The sequence below is a fragment of the Lagopus muta genome, chromosome 6, assembly GCF_023343835.1.
Source record: "Lagopus muta isolate bLagMut1 chromosome 6, bLagMut1 primary, whole genome shotgun sequence".
Lineage (NCBI taxonomy): Eukaryota > Metazoa > Chordata > Aves > Galliformes > Phasianidae > Lagopus > Lagopus muta.
The window spans coordinates 56,029,563-56,047,282 of NC_064438.1; the positions used below are offsets into that span (position 1 = coordinate 56,029,563).

The 17,720-nt window shown below is 48.2% G+C and overlaps 1 protein-coding gene across 1 annotated transcript; it reads left to right on the top strand.

Moving 5' to 3' along the window:
* The first annotated feature begins 52 nt into the window (after positions 1 to 52).
* ATG14 (autophagy related 14) lies at positions 53 to 17,638 on the top strand. Its single transcript, XM_048947542.1, has 10 exons — positions 53 to 598; positions 4,999 to 5,061; positions 5,181 to 5,223; positions 5,622 to 5,703; positions 8,966 to 9,203; positions 9,570 to 9,799; positions 10,260 to 10,377; positions 11,450 to 11,540; positions 11,643 to 11,728; positions 15,129 to 17,638. Exons 1-10 carry the CDS (start codon positions 321 to 323, stop codon positions 15,433 to 15,435), a joined length of 1,536 nt encoding a protein of 511 aa, XP_048803499.1. The 5' UTR covers positions 53 to 320; the 3' UTR covers positions 15,436 to 17,638.
* The last annotated feature ends 82 nt before the right edge of the window (positions 17,639 to 17,720 follow it).

The window sequence follows — 17,720 nt, forward strand, 5'->3', positions numbered from 1 at the left end:
CTGAAAGAGGGGAGATTTAGGCTGGGTATGAGGGGAAAGCTGTTAAGAACAAGGGCGACGAGGCACAGGGTGCCGGTATGTCCTGCACACACCGGGGTTCGGGCTCTGAGCGCTGACGGAGCTGTGGGTGTCCTGGCGCTGCGGGGAGCCGGGATCGAAGGTCCCCTCTACCTCCAACTCCGTGATTTTATGATCCTGTTGTTTGTTTAACCGTGCCGTCGGCTTGCGGAGCCACAGCGCCAAGCGCTTACGCGCCAATTCCCGCTCCCTGTGAGGAGCGCGGCTCAGCCCGCCCCGCCGCCTCAGCGCCGCTCCCCACAATGCCCCGGGCCGACAACAAAGTCCCACGTGACCGGCGGCGCGCCGAGCCCATCATGGCGTCTCCCAGCGGCTGCCGGCCGCAGCCTGGCGGGCAGGGCGGCGGCGGCGGCATCGGGACCGGACCGGGGGTTCTGCGAGGCGCCGAAGAAGACGCCGAGGGGCTGTATGTGGCGGTGGAGCGCTGCCCGCTTTGCAACACCACCCGGCGCCGCCTCACCTGCGCCAAGTGCGTGCAGGGCGGGGACTTCGTCTTCTTCGACGGCCGCGACTCCGAGAGGTAGCGGGGTGGGGGGGTGGGGGGGGGAGGCGGTGTTCTGCGCTGTGAGGGCGGGGCGGCCCTGAGGTGCCCCGGCCCTGGAGGTGCCCGGTGGATGGGGCCCTGTTTACCAGCGGTGGTTTGTATCGTTAGCGGCTGCTGCGAGTGATTCCTTGTGCTATTTCGGGAAGGTTGGTAAGCGGGGCGTTGTGTGGAAGGTCCTCACGCCCGACGCCCTTCACATCTGTCTGCCAAATGTCAGAACGGCGGTGCCTTGCTGCTTCCCTCGGCTCTGCAGCTGACCCAAGCAGCTCTTTATGCCAGCAGGCGTTTAATGCCGTAAACTTTTTCTATAGCTGTTTGCTGGTAGTCTGTATGATTGGACGATGATGTGCCAGTCTCGCATTTAAACAAACGTGAGAGTCTGAAGCGAAACCCAAATACCAAAAATCGACTCATGCCTCCATCTGTATCCACACGAGCAGACCCTTAATCCTGGCTAAGGAGCATTACAGCCAATGGGAGTGGGCATAAAGGTGTCTGGTCTGGTACTAAATGGGAGGTCAGTGGCCCTGCATGTGGCAGGGGGGTTGGAAATTCACGATCCTTGAGGTCCCTTCCAACCCTGGCCATTCTGTGATTCTGTGTCAGCCTGCAACGTTCTGACTGTGGACTGCAACTTGTTGGGGTTTCTTTGTTTTTGTGTGACCTGGAACCACAAACTGCTCTCTCTGAAGTTGATGGAAAACTGTGTGTCTGTGTGAGGCTGCCCACGGTTACCTGTGATTTCCACAGAAATCTTGTTTTGGGCATTTGGAATATAAAGCAAGTACTTTGTGTTGCCCTTGTGCATACTAAAGATTTTGGCTAACCTTCAGGCTTCACTGAAGTAGCAAAGCCTCAATCATCCTGCATTAACCGAGGCACAAGGAGTTCCTTAACCCACTGGAAAACCAAAGCTATATAGGTGTAGTCCTGGCCAAGGTACCAGAGGCAACAACAGCTCGTCTTAAAAACAAAACAAAAAAACAACTCTCATCTTCCTCCTATTTCTCACATGGGGCAGGGTCAGCTCTTCTACCTGACTGCTCTCACTGCATCTTCCTAAGGTGCTTTAACCATCCTGTTTAGCTTTGTATGTTTAACCTGCTTTGCTTATTTGTAAGAATAATTTCCTGTGGGTTTTTTCCCCTTTTTTTTTTTCTTTCCCTTTGGTCTGAGTGCAGTCTTCTGTCCTGTACCCCCTGGATTTGGTGTCTTGCTGCTCAGAGCTTTTCTAACAGAAACACAGCCGTGCATAGCAGCTTTGCATTCACAAATAAGGGAATAACATCACATGAATAGCGTAAGGTCAGTTGATTGCAGTAGGAAAGTTTGCCGTGGGGACAATGCTTCCTAAAGCTTGGATTTCTTGTTCTTTCAAAGCTTTACAATTGCTGATGGTTTAAAACCGTGCTTGAAATGTGTTATCTGTGCTGGATAATTAATGTTTGAGTGACTGATAGTGAAGTAAAGGAATCACAGAATGGCCTGGGTTGCACAGGAGCACAATGCTCATCCAGCTCCAACCCCCTGCTGTGTGCAGGTCACCAACCAGCAGCCCAGGCTGCCCAGAGCCACATCCAGCCTGGCCTTGAATGCCTGCAGGGATGGGGCATCCACAGCCTCCTTGGGCAACCTGTGCCAGTGCCTCACCACCCTCTGGCTGAAAAACTTCCTCCTAAAGTGGGAGGAGAGAGGGAGAACCAGCCCTCATCTCAGCAGTCAGCTGCATTGCAGTGAGGGGTTTCCATGCATTCCTTGGGCAGTGAGCACAGGCAGGAGCGACCTTTGCAGCCCGGCAGGGACAGCTGCAGGCACGGGCTGAGCACAGGCTGTGTTTGCTGGCAGCGTTCTGTGTTTGGTCACTTGATGCCTTCGAGTGGGACGTGGGTTAATTTTAGCTGGGAGTCACCTGGATGGGGTCACAAGAAGGTTGCTCTGGGGAAGCTGCTGGGATTGCTGTCAGAAACTGCTTTGGGATGCACAGGGACACCCATGCCTCCCGCACTGGAGTCCTCCAGGCTGGAGGGAAGTGTTGTTGCCTCTCTCTTCTTAAAGAGTATTCTGTAGTATCCAGTGATGTGGCACTTTGGATTTTCTTGTGTGTTTTTTCCCCGATTAAGGTAAATATTTTAATATTCTAACAGCAAAGATCTGCTTTTCATTAGATGATTCTGTGTGCTAAAAGCTGCAGTAAGGTTGAAAATCGCACCCTGTGTCTGTGAGGAGGAGCTGTTAAGATTAATTATTGAAATAGGACTATAATTAAGGATGAGCAGTCCGGAAGTCCTGCATTAAATAATTGCTGACGTTCTTCCTCTCATTAGCAATGTGCTGTACGTTACACCAGCATCTCAGTGCTAATTTCAGCCTGGAGACTCTTTCCTCACAGGAGCTTTTTCCCTCTGCCATAGGCAGAAGTCCTCAGAGTATGTATTCCAAGCATGTGGACTTGCTTTGCTTTGTATTTCTGCAGGTAACAAAAAACAAAGACAACACAGTTGTGGTGTCTGAGGCTGCCTGTCTGACTTCTCCAGGCAAAAATCGGTGGCTTTTTGCAACAAAAGGGTTTTATTGGAGAGAATTGGTACAGCACTGCCACAGCTGCCCTGGGGATGGTGGGTCACCCTGCATGGAGGTGTTACAGAACTTTGGAGATGTGGCACTTAGGGACGTGGGCATGGTGGGGTGGGCTGGGGTTGGGCTTGGGGATACACCATGCAACACAATTAAAAATAGGGCAATATAAAGAAATTGAAATGTTTGCTTTAGGAGGAAGTTTTTCAGCCAAAGGGTGGTGAGGCACTGGCACAGGTTGCCCAAGGAGGCTGTGGATGCCCCATCCCTGCAGGCATTCAAGGCCAGGCTGGATGTGGCTCTGGGCAGCCTGGGCTGCTGGTTGGCGACCTGCACACAGCAGGGGTTGGAACTGGATGAGCACTGTGCTCCTTTGCAACCCAGGCTGTTCTAGGATTCTATGAGAAACCTGCTGAAGGAGTTTGCAGGAGCTGCTTGACGCAGCTGCTAAAGTGCGTGGTGAGCTGGAATCTTTGCAGCCCCCCACAAATATTGCCACCTTTCCTCCTTACAAAGAACTTCCTTTAGCCCCAAATTCTTGACAGATCGCTCACCTTTTTGCTGACGTGGTGGACGTGATTCAGGTAATGGCATTGAGTCAGACTCTGTGCCCATAGGAAAACAAGCACTGCCAAATTTGCTCAGCTCTCCCGGTGCTGGGTGCTGTGTTTGTGGGCTGAGCTATTTCTGCCTTTAGCTCAAGGTTGGAGGTGCTGGTGGTGTGTGTGCTGCTGTGTGTAAACACACACTGGTGCAGCTTACATGGTGAGAATACATAGAAGGAGACAGGGGAAGATGGACTGATGGATGCTGAGCCACCAGGCTCTGGTTGCACTGCATTCCTTGGGTGCACACGTGGCCTCAGGCCCCTGTTCCAGCACCTGCCATTGGGTTGATGTTGGTTTGGAAGGAGAAGGGATACTTCTGGCCTGCAGACTCTGAGGGCAGCAGACAGAATTTCTGTTGTTTTAATGTTTTTAATGTGATTGCATACATCATAAAGCCATGGTTGGGGTCCACACTTTCAGTTTTGGGCACTTTGAGAAGAGGAATGAAGCATTTTGAGGTTTAATGCGAAATCCAATCCACGGGAGGGAGGGAGAGATCCCAGACACCACCCAGCCAAGCTCACTCACTGTGTAATTCCTTCTAAATAAAGTTGAGATGTCCCTGAAATAGAGGGCTGGGTGGGGATGTGTGTGAAGCATTTCACTTTTTATTAGGGTGTTCAAGAAGTGCAGAGATGTGGATCTGAGGGATGTGGGGGTGGGCTGGGGGGGGGGATCTTGGAGGGTTTTTTCCAACCGTGATGGTTGGAACCTATGGAGGCAAGCAGAACACAGCTGTTGCACATCCAGGGGAAGGAAATGCAGGAACCCTAAAAGAATACTTGCTCCTGATTGGTTACTGTCAGCTCCCATGGCTCAGACCTGCACCTCAAGCAGGCACTTGGGTCATGGGCTTGTGATGCCTCCAAGTGCTTGGTAGGAATAAGTAGGAAACAGTGCACCTTATTGCTGCTGCTGGTACAAGGAGTTGGATGTCATTTAGAAGCCTTAAGTGAGAGCTCTCCTATGGGGCACCATTGCTGAGTATAGTAAGAGGTTCTGTTGCTATCCCTGGGAGATGGATGCTATACAGTTCTGCAGGAGTTCCATACATTTAGCTATTTACTTCCAAGGGTTGAGAGAGAATTCAGGTTTAGAGACACCTGCGAGCTTCAGGCTTTTTACTGTTTCAGGCAACTTACAATGCCAAAAAACTGTGCAAAAACTGGAATAAAAGCATTTAATCTCTTCCAGGTTTTCAGACAAGAAAGAAAGGCTGATGCATCTGAAGACCAAACAGAGAGAATTCCAAAAACAGTAAGTTGCAGTCATTAAGTGAAAGTAAATTCCTTTAGAAGATCTCTCTGATGCACTGCTGCTGGAGACAGATGTAGTCCAGATAGTCAAATAACTTTCATTCATGTTTTTCCCCCCAGTGTTTTGAAGGCCATGGAAGGCAAAGAGATAACTGATCAGCTGGTGAGTTATTCAAAGCTTCCCATAGTTTCTGAGCTCTCTGAATTGCTGGATCACATTCTTTCAAGTTACATTTTACCTCGAGGGCGTTGCCTTGCTTTCCTAAAAAGCCTGTTGTAAGCAAAAGCAAAATCAGCTCTGCAAGTGCCAATATGCTTCATTTTTTACTAGGTATCATTCCTTCAGTAACTTATTATGCTGACTGACTTTAAGCTAAGCTTTCTACTTGTTCGTGGCTTTCCTCTGTGCCGAAAACAGTACATGAAATGTTTATGTGTTGCTCTGAGCCGATGCAGAACGTCCTGCTCCTTTTGCACCAGAGCTGCTGGCTTCGTTGTTAATCATTAGTCAGTGCATTCGAAACGGTTTGTGCCCTATTGCTGCTGAACCTTCTTTTTCAGAGATGGAAAATAATGTCGTGCAAGATGAGGATCGAGCAGCTGAAGCAGACCATTTGCAAAGAGAACGATGAAATGGCCAGGCGTGAGTAGTGCCCTGCTTCTCTAACGTGCGTAACTGCATCTCAGGGAGCAAAAACTCAACTGGTTTGGATTTGAGGGCCAGCTCTTAAAAATAGCGGATTTCCAAGGCAAATCAGCGAGTGGATTGCAGCCTTTTTATGCTTGGATGTTAATTAGCAAGCAGTAGGCATTATGCAGCTGGATGGAGATCATTTTGCAACGGCTTAAAAAGTAAATGCTTAGCAGCCTATGAATTTCTCCCTGGAGATGGTTTTATTCAGTGCAGCGTTCCTGATCACTTCCTCTTGATAAAGAGCAGCAAACAGCTCTGCAGCTGTTATGGATTTCACGTAGCTGATGAATTTTAACCCACACCTGTCTAGAAATCCCAAATTCCTTCTTGAGTAATACTGTCATTGCAGTATGGCACGAGCTGGAGAGTTGCTGACATTCAGCAGCTTCAGTTGTGAAATTCGTTAAGCATTTTACACAGGAGAGATTTGTAGTGTCATTTTTCAGGAGAGGACGTGCAGCTCCTCAGCCTGCTCCTTATAACCTCCATGCAAAGGTGAGATGGGAAGCATATGCCAAAACACACTGACTGAATCAGGGGTGCTGTGATGACTTCAGATTCAAGAGGAGCCATATGAGAAGTGGTGGCATGGTCATGTAACTGAGAATAGTTATAAAAGAATGGCACAGGCTAACATTAATAACATCCAAACCAGCGAGGTGCAGGATGGTTTTGTAGTTGGGAGGATGGATAGTCACAGTAAGAAACATATGATAAGAAAAAGATGAAGGACAGGTGAGTCTGTTAGTTAAGAGGAAAGTGAATTCAGCACCTTCTTGCTTCTTCTAACAAGGAAAACGTGATCAGGTGTTGAACCAGATTAAATTTTACATCGTGAGAGGACTGCAGGGCAAGGAAGGAAATCAGGCAGTTAAAGGTTGTTTTGGTTATGTCAGTGCAGCCTTATCAGATTCACTGTAGGGAACTTGAGGAATGGGCAGTGGAGCTCTTGAGAACACTTGAGGTGGAAAGGATGTCTGAAGGAATAGAGTGCAAACAGCATCTGTTGTCAGAGGATGGATGGAAAGGGAACCTTAAACTGATGACACAGTCACCCTCTTGTAATCTTACTGCATTGTAGGAACACAGAAAATAGCAAAAAGTGATGCCTGCTTTTAATTAAGAATAGGTCAGGCTGAATTGACCCCTTCTCTGGGGTCAGGTGCTGCAGTGGAGGAAGCAAAAGATGCAAACATACCTTGTCTTTGGGCTCTGCCCCAGACTACCTCACGAGCAAGCAAATAAACACAGACTGGATGTAATCACAGAAAGACTGCATTCAGAGAGAGGTGATGCTTGTCAAACCAGGGAGGTGAGATGGGCAGGGCTCCACAGGGAGCAGTTCCTGGCCCAGTTGTCTTTACTGTTTTCCATAATAGCTTTCTCAGTAGCACAGAAAGTGGAATGGAGGAAGCCAAGGGGGATGACAGCATGAACTCTGTGCAGAATGGGATCAGATTCAAAATCGTGCAGATAAGTTGATTGAATCATCTGAAATGAAGGAAGTTAAGACCATGTTGTTTAAGAAAGAGAAACTATAACCTCATAGCAGGGAAAGGTGGTAGAGTTTGATAGGACAGAATGTGAGGAATTGCAAATTAAATAAAAAATACCAATGAAGTGCTGTTCCAGAAAGGTTCGGACCTCATTCTGAGTTATACCGAGGTAGGCTTTGTATTTAAGAAGGGAGCAATTATCCTTCTGTTCTCTGCATCAGTGCTGCCTCAGTGGGAGCCCGGAGCCCAATTTGAGCAATTGAAGAAAGATATGAATCAACTGGAGAAAATCCAGGAGGAAACATCAGGAATAAAACAGAGTGGCTACAAAAAAATGGTGTTTGGTTTGCTTTGCTTTGCTTCTTTAAAAATAATAATAAGAAGAAGAAAATGAAGAAGAGCAGTTTCCAGGGACCAGTTAGGGAGTGAAGCTCCTCCACCTTTCTGTTATTCTCAGAAATAAATGCTTACATGTTCTTAGTGTGCAGCTTTTACTGCTTACCTGATGAATCCATGATCTGACCTGACTCTTACCCAGTCAGCCTGCCATTGGCTCAGTAGACCCAAAAGGAACTCTTGCAGTGAGTGGCCAACAGTTCCTTCAATTGCTGTGCTCCCCTGTCTGTGAAAGGTAGCAGCCTGTGTGCATTGAGGCAGATAGAACTGCTTGGATGTTTTCTTGATTGTCTTTTCAATGGCATATAATGTAGTTCCTTCTTGGAGCAGCAGAAGCCACAAAACATTCTTACTGTACCTCTGGTCTCCTCTGTGCCTTGCAATCAAAATATATCAGAGGAGCAATGTCAGGGCTTACTGCCTGCCTTCTGTGCGAGGGGCAGTTATCCCATTTCTTGATTACAGGGAAGTGAGCGCTGTGCTGTGTGCAGGGCATGACTAATGCTGCTTCCTTTCAGCCATAAAAACCGGCACTGAGCACTAGAAGGGGGCTCTTATTCAAACTAGGGTACATTAACATTTCTCCATATGTATTTGGAGACGTTTTCCTCTGCTTTTGAACGACGGAGGCAGTGAAGTCACCCTCTGCAGCACCATATGTTTGTGGAAGCGTTGCTGCAGTGAATTATTTTATAGAAGAATCAGCAGATGCTCTTGCAGGAATTTTTTTCCAGCTCTTTGTGTGCCTGCTGCATGGAGGATATTTGGGCAGTCGCAGCATTTCATAAGCACGAGCACATTTGCCATTTTGTGCTAAGGAGAGGATTGTGCCACTGGGATCCAGGAGCTTTACGAGGCCATACGTGAGCACAAAGCCCAAATAATGTATGTTAATAGGAGCAGTGGTGCCAGAAATCGTGAGTGGAGATGCTATCTGCTCTTGATTTTGGCTGCAAGCAGCTCGTGCCTGTTTGGCCAACACCACGCAAGCATGTAGAGTCAAGCAATTTCTGTCACGATGATTAGCGTAGAGGCTTAATTAAGCTGTGAAATCTTGGCTTTTCTGTTCCAAATCCAAAAATAGCTGGGTAAAAGATAGGGAGAGATTAATCCCAATGTCAGTCTCTTTGGAGCTCTTTAGAAAAGATTAGAAAGTTGTACCACTTAGCAGCTGGAGAGCGTTAATAGCGAGGCAGAGTTTTCTGTTCTAAGCCGCTGTGGATCTCATTGGCTATAAATATTAATAAAGCTTTTCTCAGGCTTACTGCAAGTACCTCGCAGCTCCTTTTCCTAGCTAACATCTGCTGCTGCCTTCACAGATGCAGAGGGGCTTCTGAGAATTAAAGAGGAGAACCAGAAGCATTATCGCAGGGCTCAGCGGCATCAGGAGAAGAAGGAGAAGATCCAGAGGCACAACCGCAAACTGGGGGACTTGGTGGAGAAAAAAACCTACGACTTGAAAACCCAGCACGAACACCTGGCAAAGCTGCGCCGGACGCACATCCTGGAGCTAACGTCAGTCATATTTCCCATTGAAGAAGTAAAGACAAGCGTGAGGTAAGCAAGGCTCGTCCTTTCGGCCTTGTTTTTCCTACCTTTGGACACCCAGGTGTGAGCTGTGTGAGTCTGAGCTCAACGCCGCGGCTCCCTGAGCATCTGTGGGGAGGGAGGAGGTGCTTCCCAAAGGAGTTGGACCTGAAGACCAGAGTGTAAGAATCTGAGAGGTCTGAGCTGTGTGTCCACTCTTAAAATAGATGATAAAAAAGGCAGAACGGAGTAGTGTGGCGATGGAGGAGCATAGCAGGGCTGTTTCTACAGGTGTTCTGCTCTCTGAAGTCTGGTTGCATGCCTGCCAAGCACACTGCTGACTGTATTTTTTTTAAACTAACTTTAAAATGCTCTGTTCTTCCTTGGGTGCTGCAGGGATCCTGCAGATGTGTCTTCTGAGAGTGACAATGCTATGACCTCCAGCACTGTGAGCAAGCTTGCAGAAGCCAGGAGAACCACGTATCTCTCTGGGAGATGGGTGTGTGATGACCACAATGGGGACACCAGCATTAGCATCACGGGGCCTTGGATAACCCTTCCTAATAACGGAGACTACTCAGCATATTACAACTGGGTTGAGGAGAAGAAGACTACACAAGGGCCAGGTAAGGAGAGAGGTCTGATGAGGCGTCTGGGATGCTCCATAAGCCATAGAAGTTGCAGCTTTGAATGCCAGCAGAAAGCACTGGGGATCAGTAGCCCGGCCCTTTGGTTCTTTCCTGGGCAAACCTGAGTCACAAGTAAAGAAACACCAGTATAGGGAGTAGTCCACTGCCAGCCTCCTTTGCAGGAAATGCTCATTGGGACACGGTGCAAAGTAATAGAGAGATAAAGTTAATTATTCACAGTTTTGACATGGTTTGCATGCTTATCGATTTAACAGGAATTCCAAGGATTACTGTTTTGTACCAATTTCTGACAGATCTCACTGTAAATGATTGCTGCATTCAGGCAGCTCTCAGTACTGACAAATGACATTTCCAGAGGAGACTTCAGAAATGCTTTAACACACCCACTGAGGCTTCATTTAAAATGAGACTTTCATGCTGTTTTTATTCCTTTTAGATATGGAGCACAATAACCCTGCTCATACCATCAGTGCTGCACTGTGCTATGCAACCCAGCTCGTTAACACTTTGTCTCTCATACTTGATGTAAATCTTCCCAAGAAGCTCTGCAACAGGCAAGTAAATGCAAGCCTCTGAGAAGATGAATCAGTTACCAGTGCTGAATAACCTTAATTCAGTTTGGTTTTGTGAATGAAGTCATTGCTTGGAACGGCCTTTATGGTAATGGCTGATGGCTCACAGATTTTTTTGTGCCATTTAATTTCATGGGGAGGTCCAGTAGGAATTTAGACTGCAGTTAATCCTCCCTCCCTCCTTTTCTACCTTCTGAGAGCACAGACCAGCCATTCAGAAGGACAACCTTCTAACCACCTCAGTCAGCATCCTCATATTGGAGTGAAATACGACAGTGTGTGAATAGCACTTTTCATTTGATCAGACCCCACTGTGCTTTACAAAATACCAGCTCAATTCAGCAGCTCTTAGTCATCCTGAACAGCTCCACTGCTGTAAGAGATGTAAAATGGGACCTTGTGATATGGTATGACAGCAGTGTTATTCTCTCTGGATTAAAACACTGGTGGGGAACGTAGCTGGCTGCCAGGTATCTGGGAGTGTGTAAACCCAGCTGTGATGAAAGGCACCATTGGGTTTTTAGTGCCTACACAGAGCAGATGGGACCTGTACAAAAGTAATTCAGAGGAAGCTGTGAGCTTGGTTTGTCTTCCAGGGGTTTCAACTGTACTGCTGAGATTCTTCTAGTGTTTAAAAAACCACAGAATTAGAATCATAGAATCATTAAGGTTGGAAAAATACTAAGGTCATCTGGTCCAACTGTCAGCCCATCACCACCGTGCCCAGTGGAGCAGTGATTGCCAAAGTGAGGACACAGTGGTTGGGTAGGATCCCTGCAGGTTTTCTTGTGCTATTATTTGGTTGTTCAGTCTCCACAGGACAAAAAGGTTGGGAGCAGGGAAATGAGGCAAGATTTAAAAGGAGAACCAAAACAATTTGGCTGTGTTGAAACCTTGAGTTTGCATATGGTTCACATCAGCTGTCCTGGTGAAACCACTGAGGCTCGGGCAAGCCTTGTTTGCTGATAAAATGCTAACAGAGAGAATGCTGATGGCTGTAGTAGGTGTCACAGCATTTTTTGTGTGCATGTGTGTGTATGTGGTCCTTCAACAGCGAGTTCTGCGGGGAGAATCTCAGCAGGCACAGGTTCACGCGAGCAGTGAAGAAGCTGAATGCTAACATCCTTCACCTCTGCTTCTCTCAGGTAAGGGCAATGCACACATGGATCCTTTGAATAGCTTTTAACTTCCCAGCTGTAGGTTTCCTCCAGTAACTGGTTGTCTTTTTCTCCCCTTCTCCATGGCAGCATGTCAATTTAGATCTGCTGCACCCACTGCACACGCTCAGGAACCTCATGTACCTGGTCAGCCCAGACACTGAGAACTTGGGCAGGTAAGAAAAGCAGCACGTCAACACACCTGTGCCTGAATCCCCTTGGCAGTTATTATGCATTTGCACTGTGGCTCATGAGGGAAGTTGTTCTTCTTTTCTGCTGCACCTTTGCATAAATCCTCAGCACATCAGAAGTTCGGGTGGCCACGTGGGGAGGACAGAGGGAGGGGATTCTGAGCAGGGCATTTCAGACACATCTGTGTGGTGTGGCTGTGTGTGGCAGGGCTCAGCTGGGGGCTTCATGACTGACTGTATGGACTGGTGTCTCTTGTGCTCCAAAGCAGGAACTGCTTCCCCCAGAGCACAGCAGCACATCCCATCAATCTCAATGTGCTCTGAGCATGACCCTGCCCACATCCTGCAAACGTGTATAAGAGCAGCCAGCAGTATCAGCCTTAAAGTAAATACCAAGCAAAGCTTTCCCAAAATAATTCCAATCAATGAGCACCCTAGACCAAAGTCCACACTCAAATAATATTCATTTATGTGTACATTAACAATTTTTCTGTTAACTTAGTATGTGATTAGAAGAACATAAGTTCCTATAGGCTGCACACAGCAGTTTTATTATTATTCGTTATTTATTTTCTTCAGTTTAAGAAAGTTAATACTCATTTCCTCTTGGGATAATCCAGTCACTTGAGGCTGAGGCAGTCTGCAAATGTCTGTGAATTGTACTCTTTTACTCACCCTCAAATGCACCAATGCTTTGACATCCCCTTTTCTGCTCTGTTCTGGTGTACAGCTCTAGTCTGACTTAAGCCTGCAGTGTCACTGTGTCTTCAGATTGATGTTCTTTGGGTATACCCCTACTTAGTCAGCCCAAACATACAGGGAGCCAACTTAGCTCACTGTGGAAAAACTGATGTGCTTGTCTGCAAACAGGGAGGGCAAGAAACACCCAGAAAGTGAAGAGCTGTGTCCTGGGAAGGATGCTGAAAGGGATGTGAGAGCCACAGTGGGCAGAGAGCTAAACCTGATGGGTGCCCGTGATGGGAAGTAGAAAGGCAGAGCAGAGAGATGGGTCTCATTTCTCTGTGCAACTCACAGGAAATAGAGGCTATGCATGGCTTTGTGGTCCTGCAGAGACCACAAGCACCACTGAAAGCAAAGAGTCGGGGCTGGGTTGAAATGAGGTGCATGCTTTTAACACAGAGATTTAACTTCCAGCAAGAACGGAGTGGAGGAGTTCTTTATTTCCTTGTGTCTTCTTGTCAAGGCGGGATGAGTTCTGGAATGGATGTGTTCATCAGGCAGGATTCAATGGGGGATGTGGAATGCAGTGGCCTTTGTTAGAGAGGAGGTCACAGCAGATGATCTCATGGTCCCTCCTGGCCTTAAACCCGATGACTCCCTTCTTGTGTTGCCTTGTTAAGCAAAATGCTGTGCCAGAGGGCAGTGCTCCCATTCCTTTCTGTATGATGAAAGAATTTACCTCCAGTTTCTTGGCTGTCTGCAAGGTCTGCAGCAACTAGCTGTCGTCATTTTCCTTCAGACTCCTAGGCCTCTAGTTGCCTGATGGCCACCTTTATAAGCTAATATTTTCACATATGTATAATTTTACCAAGCTTTAATTGTTCAGGTTAACATTTCCTGTGCTAAACGGCTGCTTCAGGCTGCTTCTCCATGTAAGGTAGGAGAACCACCATTAACTGTGCTAAATTCTTGCTCCTGTCTCACTGAGAACCTGAAAGACCTTTGTGCTTTGGAATTAGATTTGTTTAACAGAGACTCTGCTTGTGGGGAACCAGCTTTCTCCTGCCTTTGTGAGCACCTCACTTCGTCTGACAGTGTCTCAAAGGCCTCTGAAACTCTGCAGGTGCTCTGGATTATCATAGAAATCCTTTGAGTTGCAAGGGACCCTTCAAGGCCATCTGGTCCAACCCCCCTGCAATGCACAGGGACACCCACAGCTCCATCAGGTGCTCAGAGCCCATCCAGCCTCACCTTGGGTGCCTGCAGGGATGGGGCACCAGCACCTCTATGGGCAACCTGTGCCAGTGCCTCACTACCTTTATTGTAAAAACGTTTTTCCTTATATCTCATCTAAATCTCCCTTTAGTTTGAAACCATTTTCCCTCATCCTATCACAATAGACTCCGCTAGAGAGTCTGTCCTCTTCTTTCTTATAGCCTCCCTTTAGATTTTGACTCGCCACACTCTGGTGCAAGGCTGTGGGACTGGGCAGAGTGCAGTTGCTTCTATTACCAGGCAGTGGCAGCAGGGAACTCAGAGTCGCTCCCAGCAGAGCTGGGTTTGGCCGGGACATCAGGAGATCTTATCTGAAGTCCCACTCAGAGCAGAATGAACTACAACCAGTTACTGAGGACCAGCTTTGAGTATACTGAGGGGGGCTTTGAGTATCTCCAGTGATGGAGACTCCACAACCTGTCTGGGTGAACAGTTTTATCACTCTCACGTGAAAAAGAACTGCAGCTCTTGCTTGAGGTGAAGTGCTGCTATGGACAGTCTCTGTTAGGGAGTTGTGCCAACCATCTCCACAAGCTGTAAAGTGCAGCCTCCCCTGCAGCCTCCCCTGCAGCCTCCCCTGCAGCCTCCCCTGCAGCCTCCCCTGCAGCCTCCCCTGCAGCCTCCCCTGCAGCCTCCCCTGCAGCCTCCCCTGCAGCCTCCCCTGCAGCCTTCCCTGCAGCCTTCCCTGCAGCCTTCCCTGCAGCCTTCCCTGCAGCCTTCCCTGCAGCCTTCCCTGCAGCCTTCCCTGCAGCCTTCCCTGCAGCCTTCCCTGCAGCCTTCCCTGCAGCCTTCCCTGCAGCCTTCCCTGCAGCCTTCCCTGCAGCCTTCCCTGCAGCCTTCCCTGCAGCCTTCCCTGCAGCCTTCCCTGCAGCCTTCCCTGCAGCCTTCCCTGCAGCCTTCCCTGCAGCCTTCCCTGCAGCCTTCCCTGCAGCCTTCCCTGCAGCCTTCCCTGCAGCCTTCCCTGCAGCCTTCCCTGCAGCCTTCCCTGCAGCCTTCCCTGCAGCCTTCCCTGCAGCCTTCCCTGCAGCCTTCCCTGCAGCCTTCCCTGCAGCCTTCCCTGCAGCCTTCCCTGCAGCCTTCTTGGCCTGGACAAAGCTAGCATTAAAAATCAAAGCTGTTCCACATCAAGCTGAGATTTCCACCATTGGAGCTGTGAGTTACTATCAGTAGCTGTGTGTGTTTCACTGTGCACTGCCAAAGCCAAACAGCTCCTCTGCCGTTCCTGCTCATCGCTTCCTTGGCCAACTGTTTTACCGTTGTCACAATGCGGTTGTAGCCAGGGAGCTTCTCTGTGCCAGCTGATAAAGGCAGAGGTTTTCTAATGTCTGTTCCATGTGCAATGACAGAGCAGGCTGCTTAGGCAGGCCTAGGACAGCCCCTCTTCTGCGCTGTACTGGAAGCACTGACAGCGCTGTGTCCGTGTCCACAGGTCTGGCCCTTTTGAAATCAGTGCTGACCTGGAAGACTCCATGGAGTTTGTGGATCCCAGTGCCACCGGTGAGACAGATGAGAGCGGAGATGAACACGTCAGCGACGAAGAGACGGATCTGGGGACAGACTGGGAGAATCTGCCGAGCCCCAGGTTCTGTGACATCCCTTCCCAGCAGGTGGAGATGCTGCAGAGCCAGAGCACGCAGGTGTCACAGCCCATCGCCAGCAGCAGTGCTGGCGGGATGATCTCCTCTGCTGCTGCCTCAGTGACCTCGTGGTTTAAGGCGTACACCGGGCATCGCTAACGAGCACGGGAAAAGGATCACAGGATTTTGGAAGGAATCCCTCCCCAGCAATGCTGTAGTAAACCTTACATATTCAGTTAAGTAGTGCCTGGAACAAAGAAAAGGTCCGACTTCGATTTTGTAAACCAGAAGAACCTTTTTATTGACCCAAGATGACTGTGATGGTACCGTTTTGTACATTAGCTAGCTACGTAATTCTGACAGATTCTGTGCTGGCACTTTGTGTCTTGGTTCTGTCTGCATTGTTGGATATCAGAGGAGGACCCAGCGGCCTCCAGCTCTGTCTCCTAAAGAAGAAACAGATTCTGTAGTGTTTGGATCCAAACGAGTACAGAGGGAAGGCTGCTCAGTATTCAGTCTGGACAGTGGTGCGAATGCAATTCACGCGTTCTTAACTCCTCACAGGGTTTATGTTTGTTTTAAATCTGTCTTGCATAATGCAAAAATGCACATTTCTAAATTTTCTTTTCTCATTCAGGACATGACAATGATGCATTTTTAACATGTTTTCTAATCTCTGTTGCCATATTTTTTTAATATGGAGAATCAGCATGGACAAGAATCCACACAGCAGGTTGCTCATGTTTCAGGTTTTGGTGTGGATCTTGGCCCAGTTTTGCTGTAGGAAATTGGCTTGCTCCACCAGTAGGCAATCTACACGTACCATGTTGTGCTCTCCAGGCACGATGCTCTTTACTCTTGATACCACACACCAAAGAAACACTGGATGTTCTTAGCTAGACCCACATCTGACACTGTTGTTGCAATAAGACTCATCGGTTACACCGTGTTGCCATTTTTAATATTAGAGAAGCCTCATTTCAAGCTAGCTTCATGAAGTCCCATGTTCTACGTGCCACGTGCGTTTTAAACCCTGTTCCACTCTGTGTTGCTGGTGGGTTTTTCTTTCTGTTCTTGTTTGCTGATTGCCAAGGAGCTGATTTCATCTCGCTGCAGCGCTGCTCCCAGAACTGCGGGAGCTGCGATGCTGACAGGGGTTTGCTAACAAGTGCTCCTCCACTTCCTCTGCCTCTCTTAAGGATGGTTTTCCATTGTATGGTTTGCATTTCATGCAGCTGGGATGTTGTACATCTTCGTGGGCATTTGTGTGAAATCATCCTCCCATCCCTCTCAGATGGAAGATTGCAGTCTTCTCTGTTGAAGCAGCTGGGGATGCAAGTGAGGCACACAGAGGTGAGGCACAGAGAGGCAGCATCCTTGTGCACAGCAGCAAAGCAGCACCAGCCCTGCTGAGCTCTGCGCCCAGCAGTACAGCCCAGCTCTGTCCTGCACAGCAGCTCCTGGTCTTTGGGATGGGAATCGATTTGGGGGTTCTTTGGACCGAAGACCCTTAACTCTGCACTAACAGTACGCTGTTCTGTGAAGACACCCTTAGTCCTAAACCCAAGTTAGGTTCATTCTGGGAAGTTAAGTTAAACAAACAGCACAGACCCCCATGACAACTGCAGTCTTGGCCCTACTGACTACTTTCCCCTTAGAAGCTGTTGGTGTCTGAGCAGCCAGCACCCAGCAGTGCCCTATGCTGGGCTTTTAGCATCACACAGCCCATCTTGCTTCCCTATATACATATTTTACTACACCTTTCAATCACTCTCATTGCTGCCTTTGCATTACTTAGAGCCCTAATGGCCAGGACATGATTCTGTTTGGATGCTGCCATTTATGGATTCTGAGGGGGGGGGGAAAAGCCACCACCACAACACCTTCTGAAGCCATATCCCTATTTTGACCATGGTGTTTTCCAAATAATTTATTTCCCACCACATCATAGAGTGCACAGTGGCACTGTGAAGGCATGAATGCATGGAGACCGGTCCTTTCAAGGAACAATTGTGTAACAGGATAGAGTGTTGGTTTTAAAGTGTTTTGCACACGTGTAGCTCAGGGAGAGTTACATGTGTCCTAACCTCCAGTGCAATCAGTGGGATTGGTTTTCCAGGTTGTTTGGGGGTGAGGGAAGGAAGCACTGTCTGCTCATTGGAGGTTTCTGTAGGCAGCCAGCTGAGTTTGCAGAACAGTTGGTGTGGGGTGAAGACAGCAGTTCTGGCTCAGGCTGATCCCTGCAGCTGGATTTGGCCATTGTGACTTCCCAATGAGATGGAACTAAATACAATTATTATTATTATTATTATTTTTCTTTTCTAAGTTTTATTGTATTATTGCAATAAATCTTTAACAGTAATTTTTTTTTTTTAAGTGGTAGAATTGTCACTTCTTCATGGTTTGAAATGCTCTGGGGGGGTACATGACAATTTCCAGCCTTC

Bases quoted from the DNA above. Each gene is read 5' to 3' on its own strand.
- ATG14 (XM_048947542.1), top strand. From the start codon at position 321: ATGCCCCGGGCCGACAACAAAGTCCCACGTGACCGGCGGCGCGCCGAG. The intron at 5,062-5,180 runs GTAAGTTGCAGT...TTTTCCCCCCAG, and splicing joins CAGAGAGAATTCCAAAAACA to TGTTTTGAAGGCCATGGAAG. The intron at 11,541-11,642 runs GTAAGGGCAATG...TCTCCATGGCAG, and splicing joins TTCACCTCTGCTTCTCTCAG to CATGTCAATTTAGATCTGCT.